Source organism: Mirounga angustirostris, unplaced genomic scaffold, assembly GCF_029215605.1.
Source record: "Mirounga angustirostris isolate CCGP_5_RB_7025 unplaced genomic scaffold, mMirAng1.0.hap1 SCAF_6, whole genome shotgun sequence".
In the NCBI taxonomy this organism is placed as follows: Eukaryota; Metazoa; Chordata; class Mammalia; order Carnivora; family Phocidae; genus Mirounga; species Mirounga angustirostris.
The window spans coordinates 76,150,172-76,177,877 of record NW_026991714.1 but is presented as its reverse complement, the minus strand read 5'-3'; the positions used below and the strand labels follow the sequence as shown (position 1 = coordinate 76,177,877).

Sequence of the window (27,706 nt, the reverse complement as noted above, 5' to 3'; positions counted from 1 at the left end):
ACTCGTATGCTCTTCATTTCAGTCACATGAAAGTAAATTACTTCACTTACAGGTACAACTGGCAGAAACAGGTTTGGGGTCACACACTATGGAGCTCAGGAAACATCTAGATTATGAGGTGGGAATGCCGGAGGGTGTGGGCATCTCAGTGCGTCCTACGATCAGAGAACATTCATTTGGCTATGGGTATCCATCAATCTCTTTTCTAGAAGAAATGGAGGGCATGGATTAGACAGGCCACTCAGTTAAAAGACAGGATGTTGTGGGAGCACAGAGGAGGGACATCCAGTTCAACTTTGGAAGACAGATGTCAGATTTTCTTGGGGAACAAAATACATGAGCTGAGACTTGAAGGGTAGGGTTTGGCCCACCCTCCCCTCTCCTCCCCATCATGGGTGTGTGTGTAAATGTGGAAGTGGAAAGGCACAGAGCTGCATGAAATCACATGGCCCTGTGTGATCCTGCAGCGATGTGATTTTGCACATTCTCTTCTTCATGCTCATCCCAGTGCATGGCCTTCCATCTGTTCATTAGTCCTTACAGGACACTCCCTGCGTCCAAAGATGAGAAGTTACTGTCCCGAGGGCCCCTGGCCTGGTGAAGGAGATGGAGATGTACACAAATAATTCTAAGGGAACGTGATAAGTGCTGGAATAAAGGCCTATTGGAAGTAATAGGGAGAGGACCTCAAAGAAGGCAATGACTGCTGGACTATGAACAGATTCTAATGGGCATGATGATTTAACTTGAGTTTCAAGGATAAGCCAGATAGAAGGGGGATCTGTCACCAGACTGATATTCCTGCTGCCCCACCACTCCCTGGCCTCCTTCCTGGCATGCCCCCGCCTTCTGAAAGACCCAGAAAGAGCAGAGCAATGCTGACTCCCGCCAGAAGCCTGTCCACGGAGGAGAAGGCCACATTCCCAGGCAAAAGTGACGCTCTGCCGCCATTTCTTGGGTGGAACCCGGTCCACAGTTCTTGTTGAGTCGCTGTATTGGTTTGAAGAGAAGAATACTTATGAGTACACACGCGCATTATGCAAAATAGAAACATTTAGGGTAGTTAGCGAAATGCACTCCAAAATTCAATAAAATTCAGTGAAAACAAGTTATATTTGGTCATTGGCTGAGTTTTCAGCCTTCAGCCATTTATTTTAAAAGATGCTCAGCAAGGTGAAGATAATGTAATCCCTGTCGCTTAGAGGCTTTAAATTATTAGAACAATTTCTAATTAAACTTAAATTATTTAACTATTAACTATCTAGTTAACAAATTATATCCCTTAAACTTTAAATTATTAAAAAAATGTCCAACTAAACTGAGTGAAACTTTTTTAAAGATTTTATTTATTTATTTGAGAGAGAAAGAGAGGAGTTAGGGTGGGGGGGAGAGGCAGAGGGAGAAGCAGACACCCTGCTGAGCAAGGAACTCGATGTAGGGCTCGATCCCAGGACCCTGAGATCATGACCTAAGCCAAAGACAGACGCTTAACCTACTGAGCCACCCAGGTGTCCCTAAACTGAGTGAAGTTTTAAGACATATTTTAAAGGAAAGAAGGGAGAAGGAAAAAAGAAAAAAGAAGGAATAAAAAAGAAGCAGAAAGAAGTGGAAGTTGTAATATTTGGCTTAAAAAAATTAAGAAAATGTCACAAAAGATGACATATTCAGACAAATTAGTTATACTTTTAGAAATGTCCTTAATAATGAAAGGACAGAAATTTTCCATTCAGAAATAACTTATATTGAGTTATATGGTAAGTGCTCTTTTCCAACATAACAGAAATGTGGTGATACAATAAATTAATATTATAATTACTAGAGAATATCAGAGATACCATAAATGGATGGTTAATTTGCAAATATTTGGAATATAATATGTTGAACATAGCTTAATTTACTAGTGTGTCCTCAACCTTCTAAAAGGATTTTATAAATTTCACATCATGTAAAGATAAGCAGTACAAAATCAATATAATCTCTCTCTCTCCATCTCTTTTATTTAAAACAGTTTTTTTTTAAGTTTATTTTTTAGTAATTTCTACGCCCAACATGGGGCCCGAACTCATGAGTCAGAGATCAAGAGCTGCACGCTCTTCTGACTGAGCCAGCCAGGCGCCCCTCCACCTCTTTTAAATAAAGGTATAAAAATCCTAACTTATAGACCTCAGGCTTCCTGACAGTATCATAAGAGAGTTTTTATGAGTACTGAGCATTTTTTGAAAAAGTGATAGTTCTCTATGTGTATTGCTATTTTTCAAATGTCTTTAGATGCTACTGTAAAGAATAAAATTAAAATTCATTTAAAATGTTATGAAATTCATTTCCTGACCTTTACATAATATTTTCAATCATCAGATACTAAAAATACAACTACAATCATAGGAGAAATCAGTCTCCTAAAGAAAAATGGGCAACAGTCCCGTTATAATAAAAATCATAAATATTGGCCAAAATTGATATATGCACTGCTAACCCAAACTTATGCTTGAGCCTTGAAATCCTTCTATTTTCAAAACACTGTCTTTTCTTAATTATACCCCTCACACACACACACACACACACACACACACACACACGTTTTTCTTTTGTTCACTTTTAGTTTCGAAAGACAATTCTGTTCTAGAAAGGGTGGGGGCGTTCTTTTGAAGCCCTAACAGTTCTCAAACCTCACTGCACATTATAGCTATCTGAGGAACCCCACACTTGACTAACTAAATCAAAGTCAGGAGGGGGGTGGGTCCCAGGCATCCCAGTAGTTTTAAAAGTTTCTCTTTAGGAGAATCATTGGCTCTCAAGGGGGATGGTGCATCAAGATCACCTCTGTTAAATTACAGATTGCTGCCCCCCCCCCCCCCCACACACACATAGTTTCTCACATCAGTTATCAAGCTTAGGACACAGAAACTGCATTTCTAGCAAGCTCCCAGGTGATGCTGATGCTGCTGGTCTGGGACCACAGTTCTGCACATCACTGCCTTAGAGGTCTTCCAACTCGCCCACACATTTTAACCTGTTATAGGAAATTTAGAAAATAAGTGGAAAGGGAAGAACCAGGTGTGCTGGGAAGACAAGCTTGGATAACATTCTTAAAAACCATCCTACTACCGAGAATAAAATGTCTCACAGGGTGAACAGGGAAGGAAAGCGATTTTGCCAGGAGTTCCCAGCTCCATTAAAATCACACTGGAAGCCTTACAATGATACCTTCAGCTGCCTGGGCTCCCTCCATCTTTCTCAGTCTACAGACCTCTGGGCTGGGGCTTGCACCGGGATATGCCACACCCTGGGCAAGATTCTGCTTTGCAACCACTAATCCAGCCCGCTGGCTCTCCCCCTCCACCATGACAAAATCCCCTGGGGTGCTTGTAGAAACACACAGTCCTGAATCCCACCCTGAGAATTCCCCTGTGAGGTCACAGGTACTTCTAATTCTCATTGAGGGTTTTTAATGAGGCCTCGGTCCTTTTTTTCCCCCAGATGCTTTGTTTATTCAGTCCTTTTTCTTTCTCAAAGGGCTTTAGGCTTTAAAACTAGAGAAAGAATCGGGTGCCTGGGTGGTGGCTCGGTCGTTAAGCATCTGCCTTTGGCTCAGGTCATGATCCCAGAGTCCTAGGATCAAGCCCTGTGTCAGGCTCCCTGCTCAGCAGGAAGCCTGCTTCTCTCTCTCCCACTCCCCCTGCTTGTGTTCCTGCTCTCGCTATCTCTCTCTCAAATAAATAAAATATTAAAAAAAAAAAGAGGAAAAGAATCTGTGTTCCCTCCTGAGCCTGGAATGGTCTTGATTGAATGGAAGAGGGCCAGAATGGGGAAATATTGGTGTAAAAATCAGGTAAGACCTAAAATATTGTCCCACTGTATCATTTTTTTTCTGACATTATTCGCTGAATAATTTACCTCTTCTTCTGTTGGTTTGGGGTGCTTCCTCCAGGACGAACGGTGCTAGCTGACAGAGGTCTCCCCTAGCAAGTGCCCAGTAATACATCCTGACTCCCCAGCAGGGAGGTTCTAGGAGAAGCAGCTCAATTACAAATTATAACTTGGAAATTTTTTGCCCGTTTGCTCTTCCAGACTAACTAATGAACTATTTTATTAAGCCCCTTTCCTGCCCCCTAAAATGATACGGGGTTTCTATTAAATTGTTAATAATAAATTACACATTTGATTTGGGAAGAATTGATAAAACAGTCAAGTTTCTTCTCTAGCACATGGTATCTTTGTTATGGTTTCTTGAATCTCATGCACACGGACATACATCCCCATGGAATTAGAAATGGAATTGCCCATCCTCCCCACTTCCATCATTCTTGTTTTGAAGGAATGCTACGGATTATTGTATTCAGTCACTTTTTTTTTTTAAGATTTTATTATTTATTTATTTGACAGAGAGAGAGCGTGCACACAAACAGGGGGAGAAGCAGAGGGAGAGGGAAAAGCAGACTCCCCGCTGAGCAGGGAGCCCAATACGGGGCTTGATCCCAGGACCCTGAGATCATGACCTGAGCTGAAGGCAGACGCTTCACCGACTGAGCCACCCAGGGGCCCCAGTATTCAGTTAATTTAAAAAATTTTGTTACTTACTTAATAAAACTACATTCCTTTTTTTCCCCCTGACACACGTAATTGAGACACACTTGGAGAACCAGTGACCCGAAGAATGGAATCCAAGGCCCGTTGAGGAGTCCTTCTGGGAGGCGGGTCATTTGCTTCCGAGAGTGGTCAGCCTGGATGGGGCTCACACCTGCAAATGGCCTCTCGCCAGTTCTCTGAGCTATAGTGCAAGGCTGGGCCGGCTCCATGAGAGAGTTGTGTACAGCACACACCAAAAGGATCCTAGGCATGGAGTCAGACCTAGACTTACATCTTTTTGTTGGTCTAGCAGTTCCCTTCTGCGGGGCAGGCATGGGATCCAGGCTGAGCATAGCCCCAGAACAGCCCTAGCACCAACCTGAGTCCTCTGCTGATTCTCCTATTGGAGCTTCACTGTCGGAAGGAGGCCTTTCCCTTTTCAGCGAGGAAGGGTCAGTATTGTATACAAACATACACTACACGTAGAGATGCTGACGGCCACATCTATTCCCACGTGGACGGGTCTTAGACACTGACTAAAAGCCTCATGACTTCGATTTCCTAGTTCCTGCCTCTGGCTTCCCAGAACCCCCGGCTTCCCCAGGCTCTTCTTGTGATCCTGGGAGTTACCCCAATAGCCTTCTGACAAACACACTTGCTTACTTTGACACAGATCATTTGACTCAGGTGCTCTCTCTTGGGACCAAAATAGTCCTGAGTTCTTTTTCTTTTCTTTTCTTTTTAAGATTTTATTTATTTATTTGACAGAGAGAGACACAGCGAGAGAGGGAACACAAGCAGGGGGAGTGGGAGAGGGAGAGGCAGGCTTCCCGCTGAGCAGGGAGCCCGATGCGGGGTCAATCCCGGGACCCTGGGATCATGACTTGAGCCGAAGGCAGACGCTTAATGACTGAGCCACCCAGGCTCCCCATTCCTGAGTTCTTTAAAACCACCTTTTTGGACCACTGTGGATGCTGCATGAAGGGCTATGAAATTCCCAGCATGGTACCAAACACTGCTCAATAAATCTACCAAACAGAATTGAATCAAGCATGATGATTTAGAATTGCCTTTACATTTGGGACAATTCAGGGTGTCAAGACTGATGGAAACTTTTATCATAACCTCCAGGTTTATCTCACAATTTTAAAGGTATAAAACAGAAATGACTGGAATCTCATCCAAAATTTGAAGATCCTCCGAAGTATGAAAAATTGGTGGAATTTTCAGGTTATCGTGCAAGTAGCTACAGCCAACTGTAGCCTATATTATTTACTGCAATCTATATTAAACATTAGTTTCTTGTAGCGCACATTAAATCTATGCTTCCTTTGAGGTGTGGTTTTAATGACATTCTGTGTGAAATGTTTCTGGGCATTCTAACTTTGCTTTGATTCTGCTCATCTCATCTTATTACATTATTTTATTAAAAATGGCACCTATTTCTTCTGCTCATGCTCCATGTGACACTGCAATAATTTGGATCCAATTGTTTAATTAGGTTGTCAACCAGATCACTAGTGACAAGTTCTATAGTTTTCCCATTCTGTGAAAATAATGAGAATGTCTCTGACATATGTCAGATTTTGCTTTTTAGCTTTTAAAAAAAGGAACATATTTCCTTTATCAGCCAGAAACACTGGACACAGAGCTCTTGGTTCTGCATGATATCCAAAATTTGTTCCTTTAGCACAGGAGTCCATGTTAATGGCTAATGTAATTCTGATTTCTATACATCATGACCAGGAAAAATAAAAAAAAAAAGATCTGGCTGTTTGGGAAATCATGTCCATTTAATCTGTAGCCATGATCTCTAAAGTTACTGTGGGACTGTCCTTGGATGAGCTCTACTTTGAGAAATGTGTGTTCAAGGTCCCCTTTCAGCTTCAGGCTCTGGCTCTGTAGTTTAGAACAGGCAGGGGGCTGGACTAATGGAAAGTCACGAATTGGCTCTCCTACCCGGCCATCGATGGTGGAGCAAGGGGCTCAAAGTATGACTTCAACTGAGGAATTCTTGGTTTCCATAGGCAAAGGTGTGGGGGCTCCTTTGGCATTTTCAAAATAACATCTCGTTTGCTTTCTCACCCAAAGAAACCTCAGAAAGTTTCTAATTTACTAGTGGAGTCTATGCTACAGTTTACTTATTCTTCAGCTGTTTGGAACTTTGAATGGTTTTGAACAGACACAATGTTATATATTATGTCAAGATTCCCTGGCTAGGTCTCCGGTCGCCAGCCCCAAGAGAAAAGCTATTCAGTCAATAAAACACCTGAAATTTGGTACATATGCAATTTCACAGGGGAAGATAATATTTTTATGCAATGCATAAACTCAGAAATCACTCTTTTTTTTTTTTTTTCCAGTTGAATGCCCTGGGGTTTGAGGAGAAGTGGATTAATTAGGGAAGGAGAAACAGCTATGAGGGGTGCCTGGGTGGCTCAGTCGGTTAAGCGACTGCTTTTGGCTCAGGTCATGGTCTCAGGGTCCTGGGACCGAGCCCCACCTTGGGCTCCCTGCTCGGGGAGGGGGGGGTGTCTGCCTCTCCCTCTGCCCCTCCCTCCCACGGCTGGTACACTCTCTCTTAAATAAATAAATAAAATCTTTAAAAATAAAAAAGAAATAGCTGTGAGCTACAACAAGTCTCAGAAACTTTTTGTGCATTTTGAAGGATTTCCAAGTCAGTGGCTCTTTATTTTAATCCCATGGCTCTCTTTTTTTTTTTTAAATTTTTTATTGTTATGTTAATCCCCATACATTACATCATTAGTTTTAGATGTAGTGTTCCATGATTCATTGTTTGTGCATAACACCCAGTGCTCCATGCAGAATGTGCCCTCTTTAATACCCATCACCGGGCTAACCCATCCTCCCCCCCCCCCCCCACCCAGAACCCTCAGTTTGTTTTTCAGAGTCCATTGTCTCTCATGGTTCGTCTCCCCCTCCAATTTCCCCCCTTTCATTCTTCCCCTCCCGCTACCCTCTTCTTCTTCTTCTTCTTTTTTTTTTTCTTAACATATATTGCATTATTTGTTTCATAGATACAGATCTGAGATTCAACAGCCTTGCACAATTCACAGCGCTTACCAGAGCACATACCCTCCCCAGTATCTATCACCCAGTCACCCCATCCCTCCCACCCCACCCCCACTCCAGCAACCCTCAGTTTTCCATGGCTCTCTTTTTTTAATCAAAAGTGTATCATGTGGCAAACAGACACACAAAAAGATGCTCAACATCATTCTTCATCAGGAAAATGCAAATCAACATCACCATATCACCTCATACCTGTCAGAATGGCTAGAATCAAAAGACAAGAAATAACAAGTGTTGGTGAGGATGTGGAGAAAAAGTAACCCTCGTGCACTGTTGGTGGGAATGCAAACTGGTGCAGCCACTGTGGAAAACAGTATGGTGGTTCCTCAAAAAGTTAAAAACAAAAATATAAATACCGTATGATCTGGTAATCTCACTGCTGGGTATTTACCCAAAGAAATAAAAAACACTAATTCAAAAAGCTACAGGTACCCCTATGTTTATTGCAGCATTATTTACAAAAGTCAAGACATGGAAGCAGCCCAAGTGGTGTCCATCCATAGATGAATGGATGAGGAAGATATAATGGAATTTACTCAGCTTCAAAAAAAAAAAAAAAAAAAAGAATGAAATCTTGCCATTTATGACAACATGGATGGACCTAAAGGGTATATGCTAAGTGGAATAAGTTGGACATAGAAAGACAAACACCATATGATTTCACTTATATGTGGAATCTAAAAAAACAAACAAAAAACAGACACAGACACAGGCCCATGGATACAGAGAACAAACTAATGGTGGCCAGAGGGGAAGGGGGCGGAGGGATGGACAAAATGGGCAAAGGGGAGTGAGAGGTCCAGGCTTCCAATTATGGGATGAGTCAGTCACAGGGATGCAAGGCACAGCACAGGGAACAGAGTCAATGCCTACTGTAACAGTGTTGGGTGGTGACAGATGGGAGCTCCACCTGTGAGCATAACGAAAAGTATAAAGTTGGTGAATCATGATGTTGTATACCTGACCCTGATTTAATACTGTCTGTCAACCATACTTCAATTTAAAAAAAAAGTGTATCATGGGGATGGAGTGTTGGGCGAAATAGGTGAAGGGAATTAGGAGGTACAAACTTCTAATTATAAAATAAATAAGTCAAGGGATGAAAAGTACAGCACAGGGAATGTAGTCAATAATTTTGTAATAACTTTGTATGTGACAGATGGTAACTATACCTACCATGGTGAACATTTCGTAGTGTACATAATTGTCAAATCATTATGTTGTACACCTGAAACTAATATAATATTGTATATCAACTGTACTTCAATTAACCTTTTTTTTAAAAGGAGGGGGGAGAAAAGTATCACCAAACACAGTAAGATACCACTTCACATTAAGATGACTATAATACAGTAGACAAACAATAACAAGGGTTGGCAAGGGAATGGAGTCATTGGAATCCTTACTCAATGCAGGTGTAAAGGGTAACAGCTGCTTTGGAAAACAGTCTGGCATTTCCTCAAATGGTTAGTATATTACTCAGCAATTCCTCTCCTAGGTATATACCCAAGAGAAATGAAAACAAACATCCGCACAAAAACTTGCACCTAGGGGTGCCTGGGTGGCTCAGTTGGTTAAGCGACTGCCTTCGGCTCAGGTCATGATCCTGGAGTCCCTGGATCGAGTCCCGCATCAGGCTCCCTGCTCGGCAGGGAGTCTGCTTCTCCCTCTGACCCTCCTCCCTCTCATGCTCTCTGTCTCTCATTCTCTCTGTCTCAAATAAATAAAAATTTAAAAAAAAAAAAACAAAAAAACTTGCACCTAAATGTTCACAGCAACATTACTCATAATAGCCCAAAAAAAAGGAAATAATCTAAATGTCCATCAGCTGATGAGTGGATAAACAAAATCTGGTATATCCGAAGTACTGATATCTGTTACAATGTGCATGAAACTTGAAAACATAATGCTAAGTGAAAGGAGCAAATTACAAGAGATTATAAAAGATTGTATGATTCCATCTGTCTGAAATGTCCAGAATAGACAAACCCATAGAGACAGAAGGTACATTAGTGGTTGCCAGGGGCTGGGGACAAGGGGACTGGGAGTGACTGCCAATGGATATGCAGTTTCTTTGTGGGCCAGTGAAAATGTCCTAAATTTGCATAGTGATGATGGATGCATGACTGTGTGATCGTACTAATGACATTTTTTTAAGTATTTAACTCAGTGAGGTGGTGTTGTTTTGTTTTCTTTTTTCATTGAGACATAATTTTGACATATAACATTGTATTAGTCTTAGGTGTTCAACATGATTTGATATATGTATATATTGCAAAGAGATGTACTAATAACATTTCATTGTACATTTGATGCTCTGTAAATTATATCTCAACAAAATTGTTATTAAAGGGGCGCCTGGATGGTTCAGTCAGTTAAGCGTCTGCCTTTGGCTCAGGTCATGATCCCAGAGTCCTGGGACTGAGTCCCGCATCGGGCTCCCTGCTCAGCAGGGGTTCTGCTTCTCCCTCTCCCTCTGCCAGTCCCCCTGCTTGTGCTCCTTCTCTCTCTCCCCGTCAAATAAATAAAATCTCAAAAAAATTGTTATTAAAAAAGATGGATCTCTATATACTTACCATAGATCCAACAATCTCATTCCTAAAATTTTACCTAAGAGAAATTAAAACTTATGTTCACACAAAAACTTGTACATGCATGTTTATAGCAAATTTATTCATAATCACCCAAAACTAAAAACAATTTAGGTACCTTTCTAATGGCGAATGGGTAAATTGGTGGATAGACAGACCATATTTTACTCCATACAATGGGATAGTACTCAGCAGTAAAAAGGAAGAAACTGTTGATTCATACAAGAACACACAAGAATCTCAAAAGCATTTTGCTAGCTGAAAAAAGCCAGATCCAAAAGGCTATATGTAGTGCATGATTCCATTTATAAAATAGTTTGTAGAAGACAGAACTACATGGCTAGCAAACAGATCAGGGATTGCCAGGAAAAGAGTTGGAAGAAGGGTTTGATTTCTAAAAAGCAGCAATAGGGGGTTTGGAAGGTAATGGAACTGTTCTGACTATTCCATACCCTGACAATGGAGGTAGACACCTGCTATGCATTTGTCAAAACTATGGAACGGCAAACACACAACAAAAAGCCCCTACAGAACTGTATACTACAAAGAGTGAATTTTACTGCATGTGAACTTAAAAAAAAAAAAAAAAAGTGTGTGTGGGGAATCCAAAATGGAATACAAATAGTGAAAAACCGGGGTGCCTGGGTGGCTCAGTTGGTGAAGCATCTGCCTTCGGCTCAGTCATGATCTCAGGGTCCTGGGATCAAGCCCCGCACCAGGCTCCCTGCTCAGCGGGGAGTCTGCTTCTCCCTCTGACCCTCCCCCCTCTCATGTGCTCGCTCTCTCTCATTCTCTCTCTCTCAAATAAATAAAATCTTTAAAAAAAAATAAATGGTGAAAAACGGACATAAATATACTGTCAATGAATAACATGACCGTACCGAAGGAGGTGGTAAAGAACTAACCTAAGTTATATTAGAAAACGGTATTTGGACCGGCTACGTCAGGTGAAGACAGGACCATACATAAGTCCTGCACTCTGGTTGGTAAGGTTGTTTCCCACAGGGATGTGGGTTAGCGATTCTGAAACTATTTGACACGTGTATTTGGTTTGAGCAAAAATGTTACAGGTACGAGAGCCAGCTTTCTCAGTCACTGAAGAAAACCTACAAATGATGAGAAGGGAAGGCTAGAATGAACCTGGGGGTGTTGGGTTGGAAACAGAGATACCGGTGTGAATTCATGGGTTTTTAATATACATACATATCGGTAGATACAGAAACATAGATGTGTATGGATAGACATGTTATGTATAGACATGCTTAAATTTCCCAGCTCTGTCCACCGAGAGAGTCTAAAAGCACTGATGTTACAGCAGCAACAAACACCCCAAGTGCCCAGATCTTGGTTTCTAAATGTCATTCTCCAATAAAAGGAACCTGCGCCCCATGGAGAACTGGTGGAGTCTGGGGCGGGAAGAGTACAAAATGAGGCTGGAGCATCTTATGGCACAAGAAAGTAAGAAAATGCTGGGGCGCCTGGGTGGCTCAGTTGTTAAGCATCTGCCTTTGGCTCAGGTCATGATCCCAGGGTCCTGGGATCGAGCCCCACATCGGGCTCCCTGCTCCATGGGGAGTTTGCTTCTCCCTCTCCCACTCCCCCTGCTTGTGTTCCCTCTCTCGCTGTGTCTCTCTCTGTCAAATAAATAAATAAAATCTTTAAAAAAAAAAAAAAAGAAAATGCTAACAAACAAAAACAAAGCCCCCAAAAAAGAAAAAAGAATGAAAGCACATCAAAAGTCCCAGGAGCCCACCTGGGAGGACTCCCAATGGCCAACTCGCTGATGCCAACCTTATCTATTCCATCCTGCAATGTTGCTGGATCTCGAGGTGCAAAGAGACTTTTAACAAAATGAGATCCTGGTAAATCAACTTTAAAATAATTTAAATGACATATTACATGTGCTTTCTGTCCATTCTCATTACTTACTTCTCTGATCGTGTTGGTATGTGAAATTTTCGTCTCTATGAACACGAGGTCCACCAAGGTGGGCATGTTTTTTTGAGCAAAACTGAAAATAAAATGCTAACACATTGAACATGTATATACTTGCACCAGAAGAAAAAGCACTTGTATCTAATAGGAGATGTGAAATGATTATATCTAAAATCCTAAAAAGCTAACCTAATAGGAAGCAATTATTTTAACTCATGTATCACGTTACATGCCTGGCAGCGTTGACTTGGGTAGAAGATTCACACTGAACAAACATTCCAAAAAATGATGGAGGTATGAAGGCCTCTCGAAATAATTCATTGTGTTCTTTACAAGTAAACTTAGAAAAAAAATCATCAGTGGGATTCTGTAGACTTTTCCCTGCCTAAAAAAACATGTTCTCACCCTTAGTCCCAGTTACCCATTCTATTCCTTAATCTGCCTGGCCTCGGACCCCTTTCTCCATATTAGAATTCTGCTGAGAAAGCATTAGCTTCACCCATCCGTGAAGGACTGGGTCCTTTTACAAATACAGATTCCCGGGGTGGTGCAACAAAGTGAGGTTGAGCTGTCAAGATTACTTTGTTGTGTTAGGCCCGGTGCCTGGTTGGCTGAGTCATGACAAGGGAGCTAATGCACAGAGCCCCTGACACCATCCTAAGTGCTTTACATATGTTCACTTCCTTAACCTTTGCAACCAGAAGCTTGTATTAGTGCTTCACTCGTTTTACGGAAGCGGAAATGAGACATCAAGAGGTTAAGTATCTAAATCCACAGAGGAGCTAGGATTCAAACCTAGGGTGTGGCTGACAGGCCATGCTTCTAACACCCGGGCACGCAGCCTGCCCGTGCCTCTGCATGAAATAGTTCCTTAAAAACTTATCAAACAGAATAATGTGCATTAAGCTTGGAGTTATTAGTGGAAAAGTCATCCTGCGTAAGTGAAAAGAGAAGCTTAAATGGTTGGAGAGGCGATATCAGTATTTTATTTATGGCTTTAAAGGAAATGGTTTTACAATTCTTTTCAAATGACCTCCAAGAGCAAGAACTAACTCCTGGCTCCTGAGTGATGCTTCCAGATGGAGGCATTGCTAGGGAAGGGGCGTTCGTATTTACTAGCTTCATTCACACATGCTCATCTGGTGAACTTTAGGAACAACTATATCTCTCATGTAGTTTTAAGGAATCCTTGAAGGTGTGTTAGGTCAATAATACCAGTTTGCTTAGCAAGCCCTTCACTGGGACAGTGTTTCTGCAGTCCTATTGTGTGCTCTCCCCAGGCTGAATAATCAGACATCTACTCTCAGTTGAATGCAAAGGAAGGATCTTGACTTCTTTAAAAAAACAAAACAAAAAAAGTGGCATCAGAGCATGTTAGTGACCAGCCTTCTTTCCTTGCTAGGCTCCAGGACATAGGGAATAGACTAAGTATTATTTTAAAATCCTAAATAAAGGGTCCCTGGGTGGCTCAGTCGGTTCAGTGTCTGCCTTCGGCTCAGGTCATGATCCCAGGGTCCTGGGATCGAGTCCTGCATCGGGCTCCCTGCTCAGCAGGGAGCCTGCTTCTCCTTCTCCCTCTGTGCTCTCTCTCTCAAGTAAATAAATAAAATCTTTTAAATAAATAAATAAAATAAAATCCTAAATAAACTCTCTCTCCTATTGGCCAGGATAATTAGAGTTCTTTAAGTGGATTCCTATAGATTCAACCTAAACTCTGGGCAATGTTAAAAGCTCCAAACAGGAGTTCCTTTTAGCCGTTCCATTGCCTGTGGTGGGAAGGTGGTGGTGACCTGATCACTTACTTTTATTTAGAGTAAAAGAGAAACTTGCCGGCCAGACCTGGAGGGAGGGGCTGACAGCATTCCTGATTGCTGAGCTTGGGTTTGATTTAACCTCCTTGGGTCAGAAGGTTGGCAACGCAGTCTGAGCTATGCCTCAAGACAGAAGCGAGGCTTACAACAATCTCTCATCTTTTCCTTTTTTCTTTCCTTCCTTCCTTCCTTTTTTTTTTCTTATCATTTCATTGAAAATATAATTCACATACCATAAAATTCACCTGTTTTAAGTATACAATTCAGTGGGGTTTAGTATATTCACAAAGCTGTGCTGTACACCCATCACCAAAACCAAATTTATAATATTTCTATTACCCCCCAAGGAAACTCCACACTCCTTGGCCATCACCCCACAATTGCCCGGTCCTCCAGTCACTGGAAACCACTAACCTACTTTCTATCTTCCTCGATTCGCCTATTCTGGGTATTTCCTACACAACACATGAACTTTTGCATCTGACTTCTTTCATTTTTTAGCGTAATATTTCTAGGTTCATCTATGTAGTAGCATTCACCAATACTTCATTTTTTTGACGGAGAGAGAATCTTAAGCGGGCTCCACACCCAGCACGGAGCCCATCACAGGGGCTGACAACGTCCCATTGTACGGAAATCCCGCATTCTCTTCACCCATTATTGATGGGCATGTGGGTAGCTCCCACCTCGCAGCCGTTGTGAACAGTGCTGCTGCTGGGCACATTCACGTGCAAGTTTTCGTGTGGACGGGTTTCCATTTCTCTGGGGTATGTATCTAGGAGTAGAACTGCTGGGCCTCGTGCTAACTCTGTTTAACGATTTGAGGAAGTGCCAGACTATCTGAAGTTGAAGGCACTGTTTACATTCCCACCAGAGGTGTAGGAGTACTAATTTCTCCACATCCTCGCCAACACTTGTTACTGACCATCTTTTTTTTATTAGAGCTGTCCCAATGGGTGTGGAGCAGTATCTCATCGTGGTTTGGCTGGGTGTTTGCCTGAAGGCTGCTGATGATGGACATCTCCTCATGTGCTTATTGGCCATGTGTATACCTTCTTTGGAAAGCTTCCTATCCATCACTCGTTTCTTATCTGCTTCTGTTTTAACCTCTCATGGGAAAAGGTGCAACCTGACACTTTTCATCACTGGCTTTGTTCATCTTACTACAATACATAAGCTCTAGAAAATCGTGAAAACAGATTCATAAATCACCTGAGTCACTCGGTGATTACTTGTATTATCAAAGTATTGATTTTAATAGAGCTCAAGATTTCAATAAAGACTCAAAAGAGTTCAAAATCATTGGCAAATGGGCCCCTCTTAGGTCTCATAGACTTAATTTATCCACAGGCTCTGTTTTAACCTTCAAGGCATTATTCCTGGAACTATGGCTCAGAATAAGGTCCAGCCACAGAATATCAGAGGAAGTATTCAGAATAGAAAGATCAGGGGCACCTGAGTGACTCAGTTGGTTAAGCGTCTGCCTTCAGCTCGGGCCATGATCTCAGGGTTCTGGGATCAAACCCCACATCGGGCTCTCTGCTCAGGGGGAGTCTGCTTCTTCCTCTCCCTCTGCCCCTCCCCCTGCTTGTCCTCTCTCTCACTCTCTCTCAAATAAGTAAATAAAACCTCTAAAAAAAAAAGAACAGAAAGATCAATGAAATAGGAGGATCATACCATGTGACTTTAAGCTTTCCAAAACCCAAATAGACTGACTGAACAGCACAATTTGCCTGGGATTATCTTAATTTTAAAAGTGAAAGTCCCAGGGTGCCTGGGTGGCTCAGTCAGTTAAAGGTTCAACTACTGATTTCAGTTCGGGTCATGATCTCAGGGTTGTGAGATGGAGCCCTGTGATGGGCTCCATGCTGGGTGAGAGATTCTCTCTCTGTCTCCCTCTGCCCCTCTCCCCTCCAGGCCACCTCCATGCTCTTTCTCTCTTTCTGTCTCTCTCTCTCTCTTCCCCTACACTCCAAAAAAAAAAAAAGTGAATGTCCCAGAAAATGCTTTAGTATTGGGTAAGCCCAGTTGGTTAGCCCAGAGCCATCCTCATTCTCCTTGTTACATGACAGAGTTATACATGAGGATGCAGTAAAGAGCAGAGGCCATGTACATCTTTAGGCATTGCTGGCAGCATGGGTTTGAATCTAGCCCTGCCACTTATTTATTGGCTTGCAAATTCTGGCATGCTACATTACCCCTGTGAGCCTCACGGAAGCTCAGATGAGAAACGGTGAGGTCATATTTAATGTGGTTTAAGTTCAATCACGTTAGGGGGGCGCAATTCATTTACAGGCAACAGTAACCTTGAAAATCCTTCAGATACAAAACCAAGTTCAGTTCCAATACTTGGTTTAGTGTGGTCGATGGTGAAAATACTTTTACCAGATTCCCTTACTCTTCATTAATTATGCTCAACGAATTCCTTACTTTCTTCTATCACCACTCACATACCTGCCACCAGGAAAAAATGGTTTCACTTTTTGAATCAAACCCTTACAGTCATCCACACCAGCTTTCCGAAGTTCTCAGCCGACCAGCGGTGCTGGTTTCAGGCACAACAACGTACCCCTCCCAGGGGACACGCTCCTCCAGCCACTAGCAGGGCTGTTCCCACATTATTTGAATTCTTTCTCTTTTTGCGAAGGACACACGATAGAATTCTTGCAAGCTAAAGATGTGTATGATGTGACTCTACTGTTAAGTATCTACAGACATTCCTCAACTTACAGTGGCTCAGCTTTTTCACCTTTACAAGGGTGCGAAAGTAACACGCTTCAGTAGAAACCACACTTGGCATTTCGAGTTTGGACGTTTTCCCGGGCCGGCGAGATGCAGTACAATCCTCTCCCAGGATGGGGGGCGGCAGCCTCCAGGCGGCTCCCCCATCATGAGGGTCAGCAGCCTGCACACTTCCCACCACTCTGCCCCCACACAGCCATCCTGTTTGTCACCTCAGCACAGTGCTCAGTAGATTACATGGGAGAGACAACACTTCAGGGTAAAATAGGCTTTGTTTTAGGTCATTTTGCCCAAGTGTGTAGATTAATGCAAGTGGTCTGAGCACATTTAAGGTGGCCTGGACTAAGCTATCAGGTTCTGTGGGTTAGGGGTATTAAATGTATTTTTCTAATTACGGTATTTTCAATTTACAATGGGTTTATCGTGATGTAACCCCATAGGAAGTAGAGGAAAATCTGTAAGTTAGTTACGAAAGGGCTGAATAAGCCCCCAGGAGAAAGACCCTCAGAGGTATCCAAGAGGAGGTCAAAGACCCCCAAATCCTTTTGTGATTGAGGTTATTGGCAGCTCCTATTTTTCATCTCCTGAGACAGAAGGAGTGTGACAAGAGCTCACTTGAGGTCAATCCGGTTGAATCTGAGATTTCAAGGTCTACTCTGGGAAGTAGCACAGTTCTAGAACTTGAGGTTGGTAATAACCTAAGGCAAGAATATAACAGCCCTCCCCTTATCTTCCAACAGGAGTTGGTACGAATAGAGTGTAAGGACAAATTTGCCAGGAAAACGAAGGCATTCCAGAATTTGCCTGGCAGGATAAAGTGGTACTTTGCAATGCCATGGCTTTAGAATTTTAAAAATTCTTATTTTTATTTATCCTTTGAGGAGTCCTCCAGTGATACCTTTTAATAAAAGGCAAAGACATTGTGTCAGCTAAAGTGGAAAGTCCTTATTGGTCAGGTATCAAAAGACTGTCACAACTTAAATGCCTATGAGTGGTTAAAAAGTCATGGTATAGTTTTAGCAGCTCTTTCTGTCCATGGGTCCTATCCCCATGCTTTAATAAAAACACCTTTCTGCACCGAAAAAAAAAAAAAAGTTTTGGTATAGTCTTATATTAGAATACTGGGAGGTCATTAAAAAGAATAAGGTAAAGCTATCTGTTCTAATATGGAACTCTCTCTGAGACACATTAGTAAGTTAAAAAAAAACCCAAAAAACCCTGGGTGCCTGGGTGGCTCAGTCAGTTGGGCGTCTGTCTTCAGCTCAGGTCGTGATCTCAGGGTCCTGGGATTGAGCCCCACATCGGGCTCCCTGCTCAGTGGGGAGCCTGCTTCTCCCTCTCCTTCCCCCACCCACAACACACCACTCCTACTTCTCTCTCTCTCTCAAATAAATAAATAAAATCTTTAAAAAATAATAAAAAAATAAAATAAAATAAAAAAATAAACCCAAGGAGCAGAACAGGTTCATTTACCAACTGTGTAAAAAGGAAAAGGGGAATCATGGAGACAAATACACATAGATAAGCTAATTTTTGTATCACATGTCTCTGGAAAAATAAATAAAAAGCTATTAGCAGTGGTGGCCTCTGTGTAGGCAAATCAGGGGTAGAAGAAAGGCTTAATTTTCATGGGATATTCTTTTATACTGTTTGAAGTTTTGTTTGCACATTCTTGTATTACATTTTTAAAAATAAGAATATAGAAGCCCAATCACTAGGAAACTGGAAAAAAAAAAAAAAACCACACATCTCACCTATATTAAAGCAGAGAAGTAAGGAATAGAACTCCTACTGCTCTTTGTTTTTCTTTTCTAGCAAAAGAGTTTTGCAATCATTAAGTAAAGTAGTCCATATCTGAGATGGACAATTTCCCACATACTGTTGAAAGAAATGTCCCAACAGCCTTTCAATGACAAAGCATAAATCAGTTCATTGTGGTGCCTGGAGTCACAATAGTCCTTCTCATTTTATATTAATCCAGTAGAAATTCTCACTTGATCCTGAGAAAGTGAATGTGTAACAAAGGCTGAAGGGGAAAATGAGTTCATAGAAACAGCTTCAAATTTCTATTAGTAGCTAAGATTAAGCCAATTATTCAAAAAACGATCAGAGCTGGAATGTACAGTCACAGAAAACATCGGTCAGGAGTGCACCTGGCTGGTGAGATGATTGTGGGAAGGAAAAGCAACAGCTTATATTGGTCCCTCCTCCATCCCACAGGCTGTACTGAGTCCTCACCCACTTGATGCCGGGCACAGGGCAAGGTATGTCATCTTCCTAGCCTAGAATCTATTTCCTCAACTCGTGAGAGCATCTTTGGGAACCCGCTCTTTGTTCATGTGGTTTCTTCATCAGGGAGCTAACCTTTGCACTCTGTCCCACCCCGACCACCACCAACCATAGCTACAGGGGGGGTTCCTGGTATATTCTAAGCCCCTGACCCCAGTGACATGCATGGGACTTGAAGAAAAGTGACCTGGAACTTCTGTGGAACTACAGAGAGGACGAAGGTCTCCCCCCACTCCGTCGAGACTGCAGCTGTGAGAATGTGAGCTCTAGGCTGCTGGGAGCCGACAAAAGAGGCCAACAGAAACAAAAGTAGAGCTGAGAGACACAGTGCCTGGATGCCGTCACCTGGATATTAGATCCAGCTACACCGAAATAGATCTTCTAGTGCTAGGACCTAATAATAATTTCCTTTGTTTGCTCAAGTCAGTTTGAGTAATATATGTCACTTGAAACCAGAGTGCGCCTCACAGATAGAGGCTGAAGGAGCTCCAGGGCTCTGGGGAAGAGGCAGACACATACCTGAGAAGGCTGTTGCCTTGTGATGGATGCTATGACAAGGTCTGCACTTGGCGCTGGGAGAACACGAAAGGCATAGACGATGTGGTAAGACAGCTTACAGTTTAGAGGATTTTAGAGATGATCTGAACTAAGCCTCTCATTCAAAGGGAGGCCAGACTCACCCAAGAGAAGCAAAGTAGCTAAGAACAGTCCTGAATGGTACTCTACCCCTGGAGAGTAAAAGCAATTTTTTAAATAGCATTTCTTCCTGATAACCAAAAATTATACCTATTCATTGTAGAAAACTTAAAAAAATTATAAGTAAGGCCAAAGAATAAAATAAAAATCACTCATAATCCTCACTCACCAACCAAAGATAGCCACTGTTGTTACAGTTTTGGTCAATACCCTTCCAATCTTTCTCCATGAATTCTTTAATTTTTTTATTTTTTTTACAAAAATGGAATCATACTGTTTTGTAATCTGCTTCTTAAGCTCAACAGTACATTATAACATTTACCCATATTACTATTCTCCAAAAAACATTTAATTGGCTACATAACTTATTTACCTAGTCTTCTCTTGGATGCTTAGGCTCCTTCCAATTTTTTATTACTATATGCAATACAGAGATGACTGGTCTTACAGATCAATCTTTGTGGCCACCCTGATTATTTCCTTGGGACAAATTTCCATCCATGGAATTACCAGATCAAAGAGTTCACATGGTTTATTTTATTTTATTTTAAAGATTTATTTATTTATTTTAGAGAGATAGAGTACACATGAGCAGCGGGAGGAGCAGAGTGAGAGAAAGAGAGAATCCCAAGCAGACTCCCCAGCTGATCCCAGGATCATGACCGAGATCGTGACCTGAACTGAACAAAACCAAGAGCTGGACGCTTACCCAACTGAGCCACCCAGGTGCCCCAAGAGTTCACCTATTTTTAAATAAAGCTCACATTTCAATTTTAACCTAAATAGGTAAATATTTTATAGCATACACTCCACCTTCTAGGAGGGGCAAAACACTCAAGTCAGTTGCACACAAGAAGCTGCTTGTATTATAATTGTACAGGTGATCTTCATAATGAGAGAGTAAGGGACTAAGTTCCTGAGACCAGCAGACCACCTTCTAAGAAAGAAGGACGTGGATGCACAACTTGTACCTGTTCATGTGTAATGTGCTATCAAGTCTACGCAGTAAGGGATTCAGAAGACAAGTATAAACCTGAGGACGGCTCTTCAACCTTTTCTGTTTTAAATCCATCCATTACACCATCTGCGTCCAGAGTCACTGACCCCAAGCACAAATCAAATCATGCCACATCCTGCCTCTAGCTCTTCATGGTTCCCTACCACCTCTGGACTACAATTCCTTATGGAGGCATTCAAGTCTCTTAAGATAGAAGCCATATTTCGAGCCTTTTCCCCCCACCCCGGTCACTTGTCCCATGCACCTAATGCTGTAGTCATGGCCACTGTTCACTGCAGGGACTACACGCGGGAGCTGTTCTGTGCCTTGACACACACTGTTCCCATTTCCTAGGATGACATTCTCCTCCATCTCTACTGTTGAAACCCTCCCATTTTTCAAGGCTCCCATGCCCACTCCCTCTGCCAAGCCTTCTGGGCTTGTCCCAGCCAATCTCCCTTCCCCTTGGTTGACGTTACAGTTGCCTCTGAGGCACTGGAAGCCACCATGTGCCCTGGGCTCCTTGAAGGCAGGATCACGTCTCACAGAGCTTCCCCTCGCCAACAGCTCTGTGCCTCGGACATGTACATCACCAGTGAAATGTTATGAAATAGTCTTTTTCAGGCATTAAATTTATGTGAAATGGCATAATCCAGTAGGATTGCATTTAATTGAATTATTCTCCTTCATTCTGTTAATATATTAGCCATTTTGTTCTGGCTTAGGATCCAGACAAAAAGGGGCTCATTTTCAGTGGGTGGGGTGGTGTCTACAATGAGCCCCAGCTTGAAATACAGCCTTTTGGGCACCTGGGTGGCTCAGATGTTTAAGCCTCTGTCTTCAGCTCAGGTCATGATCCTGGGGTCCTGGGATCGAGTCCTGCGTCGGGCTCCCTGCTCAGCGGGGAGTCTGCTTCTACCTCTGCCTCTCTCTCTCTCATGAATAAATAAATAAAATCTTAAAAAAAAAAAAGAAATACAGCCTTTTGGCATTTACTGGCAGTGAGGGATTCCATGTTGTGCTTACAGAGATTCTGGAGACTGATTTTAAATTGAACATTATAGTTTACTTCAAGGAAACATGAATAAGGCTTTCACTAAAAAAAAAAAAAAAAAAAAAAAAAAAACTGGACTAAATAAACATGTTTAGGTTTTCTTTCCCCTCATGCTTTGCCAACACACACAGCAACCTGCGTGTCAGGCGCAACCCTTCCCTCAGCATGACTCCAGGAAATGAATCTCTAGCGTACAACTGATGAAACAATTTTGAAAAGGGCTGTAGAACAGCTTGCCTTGGTCCTGAGACCTTGGGACAAGATGAACCAAGAGAGTCTTGTCCGCTGTTGAATTGCAGTAATGAAGAACCCCAAACTAGATGGTTTACAACAAGAGAAATTTAGTGTCTTACAGTTCTGAAGGCTAGCAGTCTGAAATCAAGGTGTTGGCAAGGCCATGTTTCCTCTGAAAACTGTAGGGGCTATACTTCCTTGCCTCTTTGTATTTCCAGGGCTGGCTGTCAATCTTCGGTGTTTCTCACCTTGCAGCTACACTACTCCAATCCCTGCCTCGTCACCACATAGCACTCTCCCTATGCATCTTCACAGGGCATTTTCCTGTTCTTATAAGGACACTGGCCATATTGGATTAGACCCCACCCTAATGACCTCATGTTAGCTTGATCACATCTGCAAAGATCCTATTTCCAAATAAGGTCACATTCATAGATACCAAAGGTTAGGACTTCAGTATATTTGGGGAGGACGCAATTCAACCCAGAAAAAGACACACCAAGAGCTTACTGTGGGTAGGGAGTGTGCTCAGTGTTTCATAGGCATTAACTCATTAATCCTTACAAAGCCCTTGTGAGGTAGACAAACGGACTGAGGTGAAAGAGAGGTGAAATAATGTGCCTAATTCCAAATTTCTAATAAATGGAGGGGATAGAACTTCTCCTCTCTTTTCCCCATCCCTCTTCCTCCTCCTCTTCCTTCTCCTTCTTGAGTAATTAGAGAGCTAACTTATAGGAATGGCTTAGATAGTGTTCCTTAAACTCTAATGTGCCTACGAATCAGCTGGTGATCTTTAGGGGCTGATCCAGCAGGTCTGAATTAGGAGAGGAGGTTCTGCCTTCCCAACCGCAATTTGATTAGCAAGGGCACTTGGTCCCCAGGGACTAGCCATAGCAGAACGACTTGGGGGTGTTTTTAAAAATGACTACTTCTCAGAACTTAGAACCTATTGACGTAGAGTCTCTGGGTGCAGCCCAGGAATCTGTATTATTTTTTAAAGATTTTGTTTTTATGTAATCTCTACACCCAATATGGGGCTGGAATTCACAACTCCAAGATCAAGAGTCGCATGCTCTACCAAGTGAGCATGCCAGGCACTCCCAAGAATCTGTATTTTTTTTAAGATCTATTTATTTATTTGAGAGAGAGAGAGGCAGTGCAAGTGGGGGAGGGGCAGAGGGAGAGAGAGAATCCCAAGCAGACTCTGCACTGAGTGTGGAGCTGATACAGGGCTCAATCTCACAACCCTGAGATCATGACCTGAGCTGAAACCAAGAGTCAGACACTTAACCAACTGAGCCACCCAGGCACCTCTAGGAATCTATATTTTAAGGGAGGTGATTCTGAAGGGCATCCTGGTCTACCAACTGTTGTGCTAGACAAATTAAATGTCGATTTGAATTGGCCTATTAACAAAGTATTTTCTGCTCACATTTGAGGTAAATGATGGCAGGTAGGATTCAAAACTGGTTGGGTGACTTTACCGAAAAAGTATGTCAACCCAGAGGCAGTTCCTTAGATGAGTGGTCTGACCTTGCCCTAGGAGAGATGTATGTAAACGACTTAGATAAAACCAGACAAAGTATGCTCACCACGTTTTTTAGGTGATAAAAAGTTAGGAAAACTAATGTGACTGCCCAAAGAAAACCACAATTTACTAAGCTAAGACCCTGGGTTGCAAGCGGTAAGATTTGACGTAGTCATCACAAGGGAAAGGCCTACATTCAGGTTTATAAAATGAATTGTAGACATGAAAGATGAAGAAAGCCTGGCCTCATGATTTTGTATACAAAAAGGACCTAGAGAATTGAGTTGATCACTACTTTAGCATCAACCAACAGTATAATGAAACTGACAAAACATCAAAACATGAGCAATGTCAACCTATATTTCTATGAATGTAGAAAGGGGCCCAGACCAAAGGCAGGAACAGTATCGGGGTTCCATGCCTGGTCGGAGCTCAGCACGCTGGAGAGCCAAGTAGCAAGAATGGTGTTAGATTGTGCCCTGAGGAGAAAGATCAGGTTGGCGTAGAGTCTGTGAGTCACAGGCCCTTGAGCATCGATGAAAAGTATGGATATGACCTTGGAATACAGAAGACAAACGAATACATGACCTCCAACTAAAAATACTTGGCAGCTTGTCTGAAAAAGAATGACCTTGTTCTAAGTAGCCTCAAGGATGCAGAAGCAGGATCCACAGATGGGATGGAAGTGGCAGCTGGGCAATGTTTTTTGGTCGGCATATATGTAAGAACATTCTCAGACTTGACCTGACTAATGGTGGAAAGAGATGCTGGACTAGAGATTTAACTCTCCCATGTTCCTGGAAGTGTTCAAGATGCTGTGTTAGAGAAAGGATTCTTTTTGGCGTTTGGAAGGCTAGGCTAGATAGCCTCTTAATACTTCCACCTGAAAAGGGTATGTGACTTCGAGAATGTGTAGAAAAAGATACATTCCTATATTATCAAAGGTTTACCTCATCTCCCAAAGGGCTTTGGGTTTTTTTTTCTCTTTCTCAAAAACAGAAATAATTATGTCCATATTTAAAATCCCTTTAAGGTGGTTTGATGTTGCTGAAAATAGTATCTTGGCATAAGAAGAGTATTTGTTGTTTCATTCACTATATGGTGACTAAGTACCTAATATTGGCAATAATTAATAATGATAATAGCTAACACATATAGTGCTGTGTGTCAGTCTTAGGTCTTAGCACAAATTAGCCCATTTAACCTTAGCCATGACCCGATGAACCATTTTACAGATGAGGAACCTGAGTCACAAAGACATTAAAGAGCTCCTTTGTGGTCACACAGCTAGAAATGGCAGAGACAGGATTCAAACCCAGACAGCCTGGTGCCAGGATCGCAACTGCAAACCACACCACCAAACTACCCCCTTTATGCTACATGATGAGAATTATGAGATGCAGTCTCAGGGCTAACTCTCCATTAGGAATAATTCCTGGAATTACAATACTTTTAGAGGTCAAACGGTTTTCATTTCTTTTAAAAGCAGAAGAGAAAAATGAATTTAGGATTAAAGAAAATTTTTCATTTTTTTTCTCATGCCATTCCGTGCCCCCCCCACACACACAAAAACGAAAGAAAGGAAAACTGTAGGGCCCACGAAGAGCCATTATGATGGTAGGAGGCCCATGGGCCCAAAATGCTCAAGGCCCCTGGAGTTCTACCTGTAGGAATTTTCAAAACACAAAATTTGTGCCTTTTTTTAAAAAAAAGTATAATTTTGGGTTTTTTAAAAAAAATTATTATTATTTGGAATAGCCTGCTTAGTAGATCAGCTGCTGGCTGGGTACAAAGCTGGGTTCCTTTGGACTTCTACCTGCCAGACTGGTACACTGGCTAAAGCTGGAAATCTTTACAAACACGTGGCCAACTTTGTGCTTCTTTTCTTAGACTCTTCTGAAAGGCAAATAGCCACACTGTGCTTTGGAAAAGGTGGTACTTTAACTTGGCCTTGTGTTTAAACTGGGGGCAGGGGGCGTGGGAATCCCAGGTGCAGGCAGGAACAGGACCAAAGGCAGGAAGGCGGCGAGCGGTGGGGGGAAGGAGTCCGGCGTGGGTGTGCAGAGATGAGCTTGGCCGGCCAGATATGGTTTCCTCCACCTCCTTACTAGAAGAATTGCAGCTCTGGGGAGGAGTGGGGGGAGGCAACTTGAATTAGGGCAAAAGAGTGCAAAATCCATTTTGTACTGGAGGAGACAAGCTTGTCTGGAAAGGAAAAGGGTTTCCATAGAGATTGATGCACAGGCCTTGGGGGTTGGAAGGCGTCCAGATGGCTTGTCAGGAAAATAACATTTACCCTGGGCTGGTAAGGGAGAAGGTAGCAGGACTGCTGTTTTGCAAAGCAGATGTAAAATACCTCCTGGAAATGGAAATATGACAGGCCAGGAAGGACATCTTCTAGGAGAATTTGATCTGTCGAGGGTAGAAAAGATTCTAGGAACAGGGTTTGCAAAGGTGAAAGGCCCCAGGGCATTAAATTCAAAGTGTGAAAGCTATCTAGAGGTTAACAACCCAAAGGATTGGAGAAGATCAGGATTTTGTAGCATAGACTTTAAAAATCTCATTCTTTTTTTGCTTACTCAGCTTTCCAATTTAATTAGCGTATATTCATAGAACTCAACCCTAAAGGCAAGCATTTGTGAAAGAAACATCTTCTTGGTAGTGGTATCTTGGCCAAAGGAGCCTCTACCCCAGCCCTGCTCCTGAGAGCCCCCACACTTTGAAGTGCCTTCCTTGATATTCTATAAGTCCCTTTCGGTCTGGGACCTCGACTGGGATCCACCTGACCATGTATCTCTTTTCTCCTCCGTGCATGTGGAGTGTTCTCTGGCCTTCTGCCCATGCCTGCAGGGTCAACCAGATGCCCTTGCGAGCCCTGGGATCCATACCTCGGGGTTCCTCCCAGGGGTTTATGGCCTACCTCTAGCTCCAGAAGAGTGGCTTGAATTGTTCCTACCTGGGTCCTTTCATGGAATTTAGTGCTGGGGCACTTAAAAAAAAAAAAGAAAAAGAAAAAAGATTTGTAATGGCTTAAGATAAAATTCATATACCATACAATTTAACCACTTAAAGCATGCAACAAAGTGTTCTTACTTAGAGATTAGGAATATCAAAAAATTAATGTGCAAATGGAGGCAAACTGCTTGCCCCACAGGACTAGAACAGGAAGTCAACTGAACCACTAAAAGGACAGAATTTACATATCTACAGACAAGAATTATGTGGCACTGGGATCAGTTATCTACCAATTACCGGGTAATTGGTTCATCATAATCAGATGAACCCTTGGTACACTTTGATTCTTGGTCAGCCTTATCCTTATAATATTCATGATTGATGGTCATTACTGAATGTCTAGGACGTGCAGGCATGCTATTAAATGCTTTATAAACATATCTCACTGAATTCTTAAAATAATTCTCTGCGGTAGTTTACTCTCATTTTACAAAGGATAACACAGAGTCAAAGAGAGAACACAACACGAGCGAGACTGTAAATCCAGTGGGGAGCACAGGATTCCAAGGTCCGATTCCTCAGCGCTTGCTTTGGTTGTTTGCACTTTGGGGGTCCTACCCAAAACACCACTGCCTAATCCAAGCTGGTGAAGCTTTACATCTGTGCTTTAGAGTCTTAGCTCTTTTGTTTAGCTCTTTGATCCATTTTGAGGTAATTTTTGTACATGCCATGTGGTAGGAGTTCGATTTCATTCTTTGAATCTGAACAGCCCATTGTCTCAGCACATCTGCTGAAAATACTACTCTTGGTTCTGTTGAATTGTCATGGCACCTTTGTCAAAAGTCAACTGACCATAGATATATGGGTTTAGACTCTCGATTCTTTTCCATTGATCTGTATGTCCCAGTACTTGGTTTTGAAAGTATGTCACAGCTGAAAAGATAACTCACAGAGATTCCTAGATCAAATGGAAAAAAAAAAAGCATCATTGGCTCCGTTTACTAAGCATTTCCTATCACATCCACCAAATATGCAAATGTTTGGGTTAAAGATCTAGCTAGTGAGTTTCCATCTTTTCTGATGTCTGTGAATTGGTCTTGCAAACCAATAGTATGATGCTGCATTTTTTTCCCCCTTTTTAACACACACATACAAAACTAACTAAAACTCTTCATTTAGATCTATGTTGATCCATAAGCTATTTACTAGGGTGAT

At 42.2% G+C, this 27,706-nt stretch overlaps 1 protein-coding gene across 3 annotated transcripts in view; it reads right to left on the bottom strand.

Moving 5' to 3' along the window:
• The window catches only part of MINPP1 (multiple inositol-polyphosphate phosphatase 1), a 126,942-nt gene that overhangs the window by 760 nt on the left and 98,476 nt on the right, over window positions 1–27,706 (bottom strand). The window contains exons 5-6 of one of the 3 annotated variants that reach the window (XR_010412401.1): window positions 884–990; window positions 51–205 (exon numbers count right to left, since the gene is read on the bottom strand). Coding sequence is in view for 2 of the 3 variants with exons in the window: in XM_045877722.3 (XP_045733678.2) it covers window positions 531–990 (460 nt within the window). In the remaining variant the exon portion in view is untranslated. Of the gene's footprint in view, window positions 1–50; window positions 991–26,244; window positions 26,526–27,706 lie in introns of those variants that run through there. The other 2 variants (XM_045877722.3, XM_054508149.2) reach the window with 2 other exon arrangements.